Consider the following 15,361-nt stretch of genomic DNA (forward strand, 5'->3'; position numbering starts at 1 on the left):
GATATCTGAAACTGATCGGATATCCCAGATATTGGGTTCGGATATCTGATTCTACTCGGATACCAAAAAGTTCAGATTTGGATATCCGAATTCAATTTGGATTTTGAAAAAATGTATCCGAGCAGCACTGTCTGTATGTTTTTGGGATGTGGGAGGAAACCAGAGTGTCCAGAGGAAACCCACACAGACATGGGGAGAACACACAAACTCCGGGGACCCATCTTGCACACATGTAGTATGAGGGTAAACATATTTTGAATACTATAAGCAGATAATTAAAAGGTGTGTATTAGGCTAAAGTTGCTAAGTTGGCAAAACATGGCAAAATTCATGTCTTCATTAAAGCATGGAGGTTTGTTTACTCTCAGGGGGTAAATCCATTGACTCGCACTAAAGCAACACTTTGCTTAGGTCTCCAACTTGATGTCACGGTGCATCCCATCAAAAACGGCAAATTGCAATGACTTCAAATTAGCAGCATGGGTGTAACGATCGGTGTAACACAGAGAGGGTCTGATTATTGGTGATCTGCAGTATCACTGATAATCAGATATATCATAAAATTCCAAACTTCAGCGCTGCATAGCCTCTTGTGTTAAAAATCCATCACCAACACCACTCACAGTGCAGGCTTACCAACTTCCAATAAGACCCAGATTATAAGGTCTACACGTTCAATAATCCCCACGATCACAGGCTTCCTTGTTGTCACTTTTCAGATATCAGTCCTCAGCAGGTGCTCCCAGCATAAGAAGATATAATATATAACAAACAAGATCTAAGTGCTCTCTGTTTTGTTTTAAAAGCCGGCACTTTTATTCATAAAATACAAGTATAAACAGATACTCACATAAGGGCCCTTGTTACAGGGACCCTCAGTTGATACAGCGTTTAAAATAATGTCAGCAGGATGCCACTCTCCCATCTGCCAACCGTTTCGCCCGAACGAAACGGTTGGCAGATGGGAGAGTGGCATCCTGCTGACATTACTTGTTTGTTATATATTATATCTTCTTATGCTGGGAGCACCTGCTGAGGACTGATATCTGAAAAGTGACAACAAGGAAGCCTGTGATCGTGGGGATTATTGAACGTGTAGACCTTATAATCTGGGTCTTATTGGAAGTTGGTAAGCCTGCACTGTGAGTGGTGTTGGTGATGGATTTTTAACACAAGAGGCTATGCAGCGCTGAAGTTTGGAATTTTATGCTTGTGTGGAGTCTCTCTGAGGACTTTTTACTTCTGGGCAGCTCATGGAACTCTGTTAAGCCCTTTGCGCGGAGAATAAGTGTATATATTGAATCAGATATATCACTAACCTCTGGACACCGGAGTGATATGAGTGTTTTGGTGCAACAGTAAGTACTTTGAGGACAATAACTGGAGAACAGGAATCAGAGCAGTAGACTATACTGCAAAAGGGAACAAGTGCTTTCCAGTAACCTGAGAGTCCAGGAGATGGAAGGGCCAGTGCGTGAGTGACACCAATAGGAGGGTGTCACTAATGATCTTGTGAACTATCTCTAAGGTGGGGAGATAGCTCTCGAGGTCGGGCAAGCCAGGTCGGAAACACACGGACAGATAGGTACAAAGACAGGAGACAGATTCAGTAATCCTAAGACATGCAGAGATTGGCAACAGAATATCAGATATAGCGAAGTACCAATACAGTAATCAGAAGAGTGGTCAGGAAAGCAGAAGGTCATAACAGATAATAAACAATGCCTAGTCTTGGGTGTGAGCTCCATGATCATCAACACCCTGGAACTAGTCTGAAGTATAACAGAATGGTAATACAAGTCCCTAATCTGGGTATGAGGTCCGTGATCATCAACACCCTGGAACTAGTCTGAAGTATAACAGAATGGTAATACAATTCCCTAGTCTGGGTGTGAGGTCCGTGATCATCAACACCCTGGAACTAGTCTGACGTATAACAGAATGGTAATACAATTCCCTAGTCTGGGTGTGAGGTCCGTAATCATCAACACCCTGGAACTAGTCTGAAGTATAACAGAATGGTAATACAATTCCCTAGTCTGGGTGTGAGGTCCGTAATCATCAACACCCTGGAACTAGTCTGGATATAACAACTGGTAACACAGAATCTAACAAAAGGTCTGAGTGCTTCCACGTAGTGATCACGTAGCAGACAACCAGCGAATGACCAGCACCCAGTATATATAGCACAGCGCTCTCCAGCGCCTCCTCTAAGTGCTGGACCAATGGGAACTGGTTGAATCGTCAGCTGACCAACTTGGTCAGCTGACTCCCTTCTGGCTGTCATAAAAGTCCTGCCTCTCAGCGCCCGCGCGCGTCCTTCTGAACCTGTGTGGACTATCAGTCCCAGCCACACCAGCCATGTGTTGTATAACACCCGCAGCACTGGACGCGGAACCAGCCGCACCGCTATCAGAGCATGCGGCGGTTTCTCCACGTTCAGCCACACTGGCAGATGTAGGCCTACGCGTGCAAACCGCCGCGTTGGACGTGGAATCAGCCGCATTGTTCTGAACACACGCGGAGGCTTTTCCGCGTTTTCTCACATTACCCCCCCCTGAGGAGTGGACTCCGGACAGCTCCTACCCGGCTTCTCAGGATGTAGGGCACGGAACTCCCTCTTTAATTCATCCGCATGCATGCGGCACTCAGGTACCCATGTTCTTTCCTCAATGCCATAACCCTTCCAGTGAACCAAATACTATACTGAGTTCTGCACAATACGTGAGTCTAAAATCTTTTCCACTTCATACTCAGGTTGGTCATCCACCATCACAGGGGGAGGAGGAGTGGAATCTACATGCACTGCTGGCTTAAGCAGGGATACATGGAATGATCTCACACCACGCATACTGGCAGGAAGATCAATGGCATAAGTAAAATTGTTGATTTTCCTGGTTACTGGGAAAGGACCCACAAATCTGGGTCCTAGCTTGGGTGAGGGCTGTTTTAAAGCCAAATGACGAGTGGACACCCAGACCAGGTCTCCTGGCCGGAACTTCCACTCTATGGAACGTTTCTTGTCAGCTTGTGCTTTCTGACTCTGAAAAGCCTTCTCTAGATTCTTTTTCACCATTCCCCACATGTTTTTAAAAGACTTTTGCCAAGCCTCTAAAGCTGGAAACGGAGTAGAAGCTACTGTCAGTGGGGAGAAACTAGGCAACCTTCCTGTTACCACCTGGAATGGAGAGAATCCAGAAGAAGAGCTCTTCAAATTATTGTGTGCAAATTCTGCAAACGGCAAGAACTTGACCCAATCAGTTTGTGCATCCGCAATGTAACACCTTAGAAACTGTTCCAGAGATTGATTAATTCTCTCAGTCTGACCATTGGTCTGTGGGTGGTAGCCCAACAAAAACGACAGTTCCATGCCCAACTGGTGACAGAATGCCCTCCAAAATTTAGAAACAAATTGGACTCCCCGATCTGACACTATATTTTCGGGAATGCCATGTAGCTGGAAGATATGCAGGATGAATAGATCGACCAACTCCTGGGCCAAGGGGAGTCCTTTCAGGGGCACGAAATGGGCCATTTTACTGAATCTGTCGACTACCACCCAAATGACCGACATGCCCTCAGACCTCGGGAGTTCACCCACAAAATCCATGGACAAATGGGTCCATGGTTCACTTGGGGTGGGTAAAGGCTGCAATGTTCCCACAGGTGCCTGACGGGAGGGTTTACTTCTTGCACACACTGCACATTCTCTCACATACTCCTTGCAGTCAGTTGCCAATGAAGGCCACCAAGCACACCTAGCAACAAGGTCTTGTGTTCTGGTGGCACCAGGATGTCCAGCATTTTTGTGGGAGTGGTACATCTGCAATATCTGGAGACGAAATGGCAATGGTACAAACATGACCCCTTCAGGCTTTCCCTCAGGGACATCCTGCTGGAAGGGACTTAAAGTTTCAGTCCAGTTCCTCCAGGTCTCTGTGGCTGCCAACACCACTTTCTGTGGGAGAATAGTCTCTGGGTCTGAGGGCTGTGCTGTCTCTGGCTCAAAACATCTGGATAAAGCATCTGCTTTAATATTTTTACTACCCGGGGTATACGTAATTATAAATCTGAATCTTGAGAAAAACAGTGACCACCGAGCCTGTCGGGGACTCAATCTCTTAGCCCCTTCGATGTATTCCAAATTTTTGTGATCAGTGTAGAGTTGGGCCGAACCTCCGATTTTAGGTTCGCGAACCGGGTTCGCGAACTTTCGCGGAAGGTTCGGTTCGCGTTAAAGTTCGCGAACCGCAATAGACTTCAATGGGGATGCGAACTTTGAAAAAAAAAAAAAATTATGCTGGCCACAAAAGTGATGGAAAAGATGTTTTAAGGGGTCTAACACCTGGAGGGGGGCATGGCGGAGTGGGATACACGCCAAAAGTCACCGGGAAAAATCTGGATTTGACGCAAAGCAGCGTTTTAAGGGCAGAAATCACATTGAATGCTAAATGACAGGCCTAAAGTGCTTTAAAACATCTTGCATGTGTATACATCAATCAGGGAGTGTAATTAAGGTACTGCTTCACACTGACACACCAAACTCCACTGAACAGAACAGGTATGCAGTGGCGGGTTCACTGAACAGAACAGGTATGCAGTGGCGGGTCCACTGAACAGGTATACAGTGGCGGGTCCACTGAACAGAACAGGTATGCAGTGGCGGGTTCACTAAACAGGTATACAGTGGCGGGTCCACTGAACAGAACAGGTATGCAGTGGTGGGTTCACAGAACAGGTATGCAGTGGCAGGATCAATGAACAGGTATGCAGTGGCAGGATCACTGAACAGGTATGCAGTGGCAGGATCAATGAACAGGTATGCAGTGGCAGGATCAATGAACAGGTATGCAGTGGCAGGATCAATGAACAGGTATGCAGTGGCAGGATCAATGAACAGGTATGCAGTGGCAGGATCAATGAACAGGTATGCAGTGGCAGGATTAATGAACAGGTATGCAGTGGCAGGATCACTGAACAGGTATGCAGTGGCAGGATCAATGAACAGGTATGCAGTGGCAGGATCAATGAACAGGTATGCAGTGGCAGGATCAATGAACAGGTATGCAGTGGCAGGATCAATGAACAGGTATGCAGCCAGGGACAAGCTAAGGCTAACTAATCTTTCCCTATGAGAGACTGCAGTAGCTCGCCCTACTCTAACTAATGCAGGCACACGAGTGGCCACGGCCGCCGCTGCCTGCCTATATAAGGGGGGGTGGGGCTCCAGGGGCTAGTGTAGCCTAATTGGCTACACTGGGCCTGCTGACTGTGATGTAGAGGGTCAAAGTTGACCCTCAGTGCATTATGGGGCGAACCGCAATGGGGCGAACTTTTCCGCAATAAAGTTCGCGTGCGGTACCCGCACGCGAACCACCTAGGTTCGCGCGAACCAGGTTCGCCGGCGAACCGTTCGGCCCAACTCTAGATCAGTGTAGACTGTAATCGTATGTTCTGCTCCTTCTAGCCAATGACACCACTCTTCAAAAGCCAATTTAATGGCTAGGAGCTCCCTGTTGCCTATATCGTAGTTTTTTTCTGCGGGTGAAAATTTACGGGAAAAATAGGCACATGGGTGTAACCTTCCTTGCAACCCAGAATGCTGAGACAGCACAGCCCCTACCCCAACCTCTGAGGCATCTACCTCCACAATAAAGGGATAGGAGATGTCAACGTGTCTCAAAATGGGTGCAGTACAAAACAATTCCTTCAGAGTGGAGAAAGCAGCAAGAGCTTCGGGGGACCAGTGGTTAGTATCTGCCCCTTTCTTTGTGAGACTGGTGAGGGGTGAGATGACTGTGGAGTACCCCTTTATGAACCTTCTATAGTAATTAGCGAACCCTAAGAATCTCTGGAGAGCCTTCAGTCCCACCGGCTGAGGCCACTCCAGAACAGCAGAGACTTTGGCAGGGTCCATAGAAAGGCCTGAGGTAGAAATTATGTACCCCAGAAAGGCGACAGATGTTACCTCAAAAATGCATTTCTCCAACTTGGCATATAACATGTTTTGTCTTAGCTTGTGCAACACAAACCTGACATGATCCCTATGCTCTGAGAGGTTGGCTGAGAAGATTAGTATATCATCCAGATATACTAATACAAATTTGCCCAAAACCTCTCTGAACACCTCATTAATGAGTTCCTGAAAGACGGCCAGGGCGTTACACAACCCGAAGGGCATCACCAGGTACTCGTAATGCCCATCGGGTGTGTTAAAGGCCGTCTTCCACTCATCGCCCTCTCTGATCCGTACCAGGTTGTATGCACCCCGCAAATCCAATTTTGAGAAAATCTTAGCATTGGTGATCTGAGTAAATAAATCATCTATTAAAGGTAATGGATAGCGATTTTTTACTGTGATTTTATTCAGGCTCCGATAATTAATGCATGGCCGAAGGCCTCCGTCCTACTTCTTTACAAAAAAGAAACCTGCCCCAGCAGGCGACCGGTAAGGGCGAATGAACCCTTTAGCTAAGTTTTCACGGATCTCTTCCTGCATGGCCAACTTTTCAGGCCCAGATAAATTGTAGAGATGACCTCTAGGGGGCATACAACCAGACCAGAGATCGATAGGACAATCGAAAGGGCGGTGTGGAGGAAGTTTATCGGCTGACTTAGGGCAAAACACGTCTGCAAACTCGGCATACTGATCTGGCAATCCCTCCACGTGAATCTTGGTCTCACCCAAGGTTACCTTCGCTAAACAGTGATGAAAGCAATGGGAAGACCAGCTCGTTAGCTGACCAGTGGCCCAATTAATCTGAGGTGAGTGAAGTTGTAACCAAGGCATGCCAAGAATGATCGTGGAGGTTGTCATTCGTAACACAAAAAATGCAAATCTTCTCTATGCAACACCCCAATAGTGACTCCCACTTCTGGAGTCTGTGACAGAGGACTGTTACCCTGCAGAGGGGAATCATTTACTGCAGTAACTTGAATCGGTGGTTTTACCGGGGTGACTGGAATACCCAATTTCTTTGCAAATTCGTAATCCATAAAATTAGCCGCTGAGCCCGAGTCAATGAAGGCTTCAGTGACCTCAGACCTATCTTCCCATGAAACAGTACAGGGAAGAAGCAAACGTTTATCACCTAGGGGTAAAAATTGCACGCCTAGGGTATTACCCCCAAGTACACCTAGGCAGTAGCATTTCCCGACTTCTTAGGGCAATTCTGTACTCTATGACCCCCCTCTGCACAATAAAAACAGAGCTGCTCTGATATCCTGCGTTTCCGCTCCACTTGAGACAATTTTGACCGACCAATCTGCATTGGCTCAGGCGGAGGTGAAGCGGGAGGAGGTGGAGTTACTGGAGGTGCAGCGTGGGACACCATTCTCACATGGTTTTTACCCCGGGTCTGTCTCTGATAGCGCAGCCGGCGATCTATCCTGATGGCCGATGAAATGGCCTCATCGATGGACTTCAGGCTGGCTTAACATAAGATCGGAGACCTCGTCTGACAACCCTGATAAAAAACAATCTAAAAGGGCAAATGTGTCCCACCTGGCCGATACTGACCATCTCCTAAATTCAGCAGCATAATCTTCAACCGGACTTTTGCCTTGACGTAACAGTTTGAGCTTCCGCTCAGAAGTCGAGGCAATGTCTGGGTCATCGTAAATTACAGCCATAGCTTTAAAAAATTCCTCTACAGAGGTTAGGGCCAGGTGCCCGAGGGGAAGACTGTACGCCCAGGTCTGAGAATCGCCTGATAACAAAGTTTTAATAAATGTGACCCCTTGGGCCATAGTTCCTGAAGATCTAGGTCTTAACTCAAAGTATGATAACACTCTACTTCTAAAATTTCGGAAGTCAGATCTGTGACCAGAAAATTTCTCAGGTACAGGCATACGTATGTCTGTGCTAGGAGGAGATCGCACTTCATTTACAGCCGTCTGGAGGGTTTGTATAGATCCAGACAAAGCGTCAATTAACGTCTGGTGGCTGCCCAGCACTTGGTTTATGTTATCCACCGAAGTGGTAAGTATGCCCAGACGGCTGGTGAGTGCGTCCATTTGTATTTGGTCTGCCGTTCTGTAATGATCGGTGTAACACAGAGAGGGTCTGATTATTGGTGATCTGCAGTATCACCAAGAATACAGATATATACCCGATTATTGATGATCTTCAGTATCACCGATAATCAGATATATCAATTACCTCTGGACACCGGAGTGATATGAGTGTTTTGGTGCAACAGTAAGTACTTTGAGGACAATAACTGGAGAACAGGTATCAGAGCAGTAGACTATACTGCAAAAGAGAACAAGTGCCTTCCAGTAACTTGAGAATCTCCCGAAGGGAGGAGCCAGGCAAGGAGATGGAAGGACCAGAGCGTGAGTGACACCAATAGGAGGGTGTCACTAATGATCTTGTGAACTATCTCTAAGGTGGGGAGCAGGCATGGTCGGAAGAGCCAATTTCCGATTCCGCGGTAATTCCGCATACCGCCACTACCGAAATTCCGCTTCCGCTACATTCCGGTGGAATTCCGCTACATTCCGCGGAATTCCGCGGTATTCCGCCACGTGCACTTTCCGTATTTTTAAACGGACTTCCGTAATTTTTAAACGGATTTCCGTAAATTTAGGAGGAAACACTCAATCGCTCATTTGAAATATCTATTGTTAATAAAGTTGATTTGTATTTTGTAAATTTGGATAAAAAAAATGTTGAAACCGTTATTTTAGCGCAGTAACTCTCCGCTGATTATGATTGGTCAACTCATTCCGCATCTCCTGATTGGTCAATTCATTCCGATTCCGATTTTGCCGGAATTCCGAATTCCGGATTGCAAATTCCGAATTCCGGATTGCAAATTCCGAATTCCGCTGAACCATGCGGAAACCCCAATTCCGGCGGAATTTCGGAATTTTAGCTTCCGCGGAATTCGGAAGCCCATGCCTGGTGGGGAGATAGCTCTCGTGGTCGGGCAAGCCAGGTCGGCAACACACGGACAGATAGGTACAAAGACAGGAGACAGATTCAGTAATCCTAAGACATGCAGAGTTTGGCAACAGAATATCAGATATAGCGAAGTACCAATACAGTAATCAGAAAAGTGGTCAGGAAAGCAGAAGGTCATAACAGATAATAAACAATGCCTAGTCTTGGGTGTGAGCTCCGTGATCATCAACACCCTGGAACTAGTCTGAAGTATAACAGAATGGTAATACAAGTCCCTAATCTGGGTGTGAGGTCCGTGATCATCAACACCCTGGAACTAGTCTGAAGTATAACAGAATGGTAATACAATTCCCTAGTTTGGGTGTGAGGTCTGTGATCATCAACACCCTGGAACTAGTCTGAAGTATAACAGAATGGTAATACAATTCCCTAGTCTGGGTGTGAGGTCCGTAATCATCAACACCCTGGAACTAGTCTGAAGTATAACAGAATGGTAATACAATTCCCTAGTCTGGGTGTGAGGTCCGTAATCATCAACACCCTGGAACTAGTCTGGATATAACAACTGGTAACACAGAATCTAACAAAAGGTCTGAGTGCTTCCACGTAGTGATCACAATGGCAGACAACCAACGAATGACCAGCACCCAGTATATATAGCACAGCGCTCTCCAGTGCCTCCCCTAAGTTCTGGACCAATGGGAACTGGTTAAATCGTCAGCTGACTGGCTTGGTCAGCTGACTCCCTTCTGGCTGTCATAAAAGTTCTGCCTCTCAGCGCGCGCTCGCGTCCTTCTGAACCTGTGTGGACTATCAGTCCCAGCCACACCAGCCATGTGTTGTATACCACCCTCCGCGCTGGACGCGGAACCAGCCGCACCGCTATCAGAGCATGCGGCTGTTTCTCCGCGTTCAGCCATACTAGTAGATGTAGGCCTACGCGAGCAAACCGCCGTGTTGGACGCGGAATCAGCCGCCTTGTTCTGAACACACGCGGAAGCTTTTCTGCATTTTCTCACAATGGGCTGGTGCTGGTTGGAGGTGTGGCCAATCAACCACTTTCCATTTTCTGGAGCTGGGTCAGAGCAATGCTTCTGCAGACTCACCTTTATGAGTCATCTCTCTTTACCAGTAAACAGTTCACTGCACTGCTTATCACACAAGTTTGATGAAACCCAAATAATGTTTGCATACTATTAAACTTTAAAGTGGACCTGAACTGATGCTCAGGACAGAAGGAAAACGTAGAGAAATGCATCCTGAATGTATTTAGCTTGTTTAATTCCCCCTCATTTTGTGTCTAATCACAAGTTGTAATTTGATCCTCCTCTGTGTCACATGACTGCCTATGGCAAATAAGCCCATTTGAAAGCACAGGCTGTAAACGATATGGGCTTTATTCACTAATTGGCGTTAAGTGTTAGCACCAGAGTGAAAAGCAGGCTTTCTCGCAGTATACACCCGTGTGCGCAAAATCATGTTCAAACCATAGCGCCGCGTGGTGCGAGTGTGATGTTTTGTTCGCACCGCAATGCAATGCTTTGCGCACACCGTGATGCGCTATGGTTTGCGCGCGATCACTAACTGCTTTGGACGTGCAAACTACTTAGCACCCTAGTTTGCATGTCCAAAGCCCTAAGACGTGCTAACTCAGTGAGCACCTGTTAGTGAGCCGCACCCAATATCTGCTTCCATGAATCAGGAAGTAGAAACTGTGCACATTTATTTTAGGATTTGTATCAGCTGTAACAAAGACATGTTTTTGCTTAAAGGTTATTATGCTATTGCTAAGCAGAGAGGAGTTCTAAATCCAGGTCCACTTTAAATAGGGTGCTGTAAACAGGCAGCACATGTAAAGATGGGGCAGGGGGCTCTATTCCCAGTACAGCAGGAAAAGACATTTCATTATTTGAAAACACAGTTTCCAGTGAGGATAATTATTATTGCAACAACCAAGTAGAGAATAAATATCCATCTCATGTTATATGTCTCTCTATGGTCACATGTCTATTTTGTGACCAACCAAGAACTCCTTTGGGGAGGAATTCTACTTGCAATAAAGCAGAACACCATATAGAATGTACTTGCATTGTTCAGTCCTTCCCGCTTGCAAACATCCAGTGGAAGTTCCATGAGAAGATCCACATCAGTGTATAAATAGAATCCATTCACACTTATCACTCTGCAACAGATCAGTTGGATCGTTTGTGATAACCGGCCTGCACTACTGTGCTGTCCACGATTTTTCCTCCTCCATAGAAACGTGTGAGTGATGTGTCTGTACAGCGCTCATTGACCACAGTGACACCCAAAGGACTGAGCACGCCCCGTGCGGGTGAATTTAGCCCAGTAGCAATATCCAACTTTATTGCTATGACTTACGCAGTGATCATTTGTGAACAGATATAAATAAAAATATAAAAGGACACATAGTAATATATTTTGGCCAAGATGTCCTGAAGCATCTTCTCGTGTTTTTCAGAGCTAAGAAGATAAGTACAAAATTATTTGAAAAGACAGTTTCCTGTGAGGATAATTAGAGAATAAATATCCATCTCATGTTATATGTCTCTCTATGGTCACATGTCTATTTTGTGTTTCTCATAGACCAACCAAGAACTCCTTTGGGGAGGAATTCTACTTGCAATAAAGCAGAACACCATATAGAATGTACTTGCATTGTTCAGTCCTTCCCGCTTGCAAACATCCAGTGGAAGTTCCATGAGAAGATCCATATCAGTTCCGATAAAGATATTCAAATTTCCACCTCTAGATCTGGATCAGTGACCACCAGTAACCTAAACCTCCAGCTACGCCACCAGAGTGCGATACATATAGAATGTATAAGCTCTAATGAAATTGGGAATCTAATTCTAATTCTCTTTAATGAGAAAGGTAAGAACTTATCTTATTGAATGCAAACCTGTGAGGAATAAAATGTAGATATTTATTAAGTAGTGGAAAGTTGCTGGATTTCTGAAGGTTTCCTGATCCTCCATTGCTACTCCTCAAGAGCCTCTTCTTCTTGTGACTGTGCCCCTGTCCAAGTATAAGCCTCTTGGTACTGGGGAGCTATGAGTAAGGTCCATTCATGCCCTTTAGAATGAAGGCGCTTGTGCATGGAGGAAAAAGACCATGCATGCACACTTTAATTTTACGGGGAGTGGTACTCAGTACCGCTATACTCATTTTACCTGGGGAGGGGGCAGGGATCTGGGGGTTCGCTACCTATAGGGGAATCTCAGATGCCACCATGAATAGGGTGTCATCAGCCCCCACATCCTCCTGAATACAGGAGTGAAGAAAAATAGGGATGGTCAGAAATGCAGATTTCTGATATCATGGAAAATCCGCTTTTACTGCTATCTTTTCCACTTACCGCTATATTTTCCACTTTACACTACCGTTTTCCGCATTCCAATGTGGATTTTCCTTTAAAAATTTCCGCCAACATTTTTGCACTCTCGCATTGGCTTATTCATTCTGAGTCTTCTGATTAGCTGAAAATAATGCATATCGGTAAGCGAATTTTCCACAAAAATGTTTTCCGAGAAAATGCGCTATCTGCACTAGTATTTCCACATTCCACATTCTGATGCGAAAATGCAAATTCTGGTTGGAAATGTGGAAATTGCATTTCTGCAGAATCCAATGAGCAACCCTAGGGAAGAGCCTGTGGATTGGACAAGGGCTCTGGTGGAGGGAAGGTTTGGCAAGGGCTCTGGTGGAGGGAAGGCTTGGTCGTTCCTCTCCCCCGGAGCCCCACCATACCATGGACCATGCGGGCTGGTATAGCTCAGGGTGTGAAGCCCCACGCGGGCGGGGCTCCGCATTCTGGGTATCCCAGCCTGCATGGGGAGAAAGGGGTTAAAGAGGCTCAGGAGGGGGAACCCCAAGTCACTTTTTTATAATTTCCCACCATCTGAACATATATATTTTACTTTTTAAATACATGTATGTTGTTATGTAGGTATGAATATATATATATATATAATTTTGAAGTACTATACATGTAAATTATGCATACATACAGCTTACCAGAAGTCTCCAGCAACCAGAAAACTAATCCTAGCCTTGCAGGATGAATATTCTTTATACAATAATAACCCTCTGTTACATTAAGTCTGTCCGTTGTCTTAATTTGTTTTTAATTTCTGTATGTTTACATTAATACAGAGTTTATGGTAAGTGTACAGTTTGGGGTATAGTACTGATTTTTAGCTATGCCTATTTTTAACATTGACTCTCAAGCAACAGGAAGGCACACTAATCCGGAATCAGCCAATCCCTGTTACTGCCGGGTAATGGGGGTTTTCCAGTATGTTTATATGTATGTATGCTATATAAGAGATATAGGGCCATATGCAAATCTCTTTTTCACCTGAGTTTTCTCCTAGGAGATCATTTTTCATCTTTGATTTTAAATAACTTTCCAGTACAAAGCATTGAGGGAAAAGTACTAACAAAATTATTTTGAGCATTTTCTTACCTTCTGGGGGCTTAAAAGACATTTTATTGGCAAGTTTAAAAATATCACCTAAGAGAAAACTCAGGTGAAAAAGTGAATTGCATATGGCCCATAATGCCTAATGAAAGAAAATCTTAAGTCCAAATCGAAATTCCACCTGTAATTACACGTAATGACAAATTGTAATTGGAATCATAGGTCCGCTCTCACTCAAAACATATTTACAACGTAATTACATAAAAATTATGGCAAAGTTGCACAAAGTCGGCCATTACAAGCACCACTAATAGCATATTTCCTAGAATGCCTTAAAGTTTTTTACCGTTACATATCGTTACATGTCTTGGTTGAAAAAAGACATTTGTCCATCAAGTCCAAACATAAATAAATAAATAATAAAACACCATCCTGCACATATCCCAGTTGATCCAAGGGAAGGTGAAAGACCTTACAAGGCTTGGGCCAATTAACCTTAAAATGGAAAAATTCCAGCTTGAAGGAGGAAGTGTGCCGGTGTGAGGCTCGCAATGCGACCAACAGGACAGCAGCATTATGGGTAATTAACCCCCCTCCCTCCACATCCAGCCACTCAGCTGCGGCAATTAAAACTCATTTAAATCACGGGTAATCACTCATGACTACTCGTGAGAGCAACCCTGCTCCCAACAGATTCATAATATTTCATCTACTCGCAACGACAACCGATCACCTCCCACTGGAATCAAACAGACATTCCCACACTAACTCCAAGAAAATACCAAGTAGAATACAACCTCAAGCTGGAAAAACTTCTGAGGGCTAGATTGAGTGTAAATCATCAAGGATTTTGCCTTTCCCCTCCTTGGTGAATTTTATATATTAATATACTTATTTACAAATCTACAACCTTTGTAGATACTAATAATAATTATTATTTTATAACACTTTTCTCCCTGAGGACTCAGAGCGCTGTCACCTGCGTTATATAGTCTCAAAGGCTCAGGAAAAGAAGTGAGTTTTTAGCCTTTTCTTAAAGCTATCCAGAGAAGGAGCCTCTCCCACTGATTGTGGAAGTGAGTTTCATAGTTGGGGCTGCATAGGAAAAGGCCAGAGCACCAAATTTTTTTAAGTGAATCCTGGTAATAGTCAAATTCTTCTTGTTGGCAGAGCGGAAAGTGCATGGAGGGACATATAACTCCAACAGATCTGCTATGTATTTGGGCCCCATGTGGTGTAGAACCTTGAATGTCGGCAGGAAGATCTTAAAATTATCTTAAAATAGATTCTCCATTTTACCGGCAACCCGTGAAGAGTTTTCACTACTGGGGTGATGTGTGAACAGCAGGGGGTATAGGCTAGGAGTCTGGCTGCTGCATTCTGTACTACTTGTAAAGGGGGCAGAACCTTATCTGGGGATCCTATGAACAGGATAGTGCAGTAGTCCAGGTGGGAGGATACAAATGCATGAACTAGAGTAGGTAGGTCTTCAGCCAGAATAAGGTGTTTAATTTTTGCTATATTTCTCAGATGGATGAATGAGGACTTGCCAACAGCTGATACCTGCTGTCTGAGCATTAGATTTACATCTCGGATCACCCCCAGGTTTTGTGCAGAGTCTTTATACTGCACAGCATCTTCTCCAATTGCTAGTTTGAAGTGGGGTGGGTTTTTGACATTATCCATCATGTGTGGACCACCTTCCACCAATACCTCTGTTTTGTCAGAGTTAAGCCTCAAGCAGCTGGTGTTCCTCCAATGTTGTAATTCCTGTAGACAGACATTGATGGGTTCTGTATGCCAGGCTTGAAGGACAGATACAGTTGTGTGTCGTCTGCATAACAATAGTATCCTAGGCCATAGGCCCGTACACGCCTTCAACCAAACTGCTTGTTTGTCGTCTGACTTTAGTCTGTTTTAGACTGTTGGGTAACAGTCAAGCATGTGTACTCGTGCAAACGACTTTGTGAGTGACTCATTATAGGTGTTTTGCACGATCCAACTGGATC

General features: G+C 44.9%; 1 protein-coding gene across 4 annotated transcripts in view; it reads left to right on the forward strand.

The window, feature by feature from the left end:
* The window catches only part of LOC137543623 (sialic acid-binding Ig-like lectin 13), a 246,328-nt gene that overhangs the window by 157,457 nt on the left and 73,510 nt on the right, over positions 1-15,361 (forward strand). For all 4 annotated transcript variants that reach the window (XM_068264740.1, XM_068264741.1, XM_068264742.1 and 1 more), the window contains one exon: positions 11,516-11,803. In XM_068264740.1, the coding sequence (XP_068120841.1) occupies positions 11,516-11,803 (288 nt within the window). The remainder of the gene's footprint in view (positions 1-11,515; positions 11,804-15,361) is intronic.

This window comes from Hyperolius riggenbachi, unplaced genomic scaffold (assembly GCF_040937935.1).
Source record: "Hyperolius riggenbachi isolate aHypRig1 unplaced genomic scaffold, aHypRig1.pri scaffold_132, whole genome shotgun sequence".
NCBI classification, from domain to species: Eukaryota; Metazoa; Chordata; class Amphibia; order Anura; family Hyperoliidae; genus Hyperolius; species Hyperolius riggenbachi.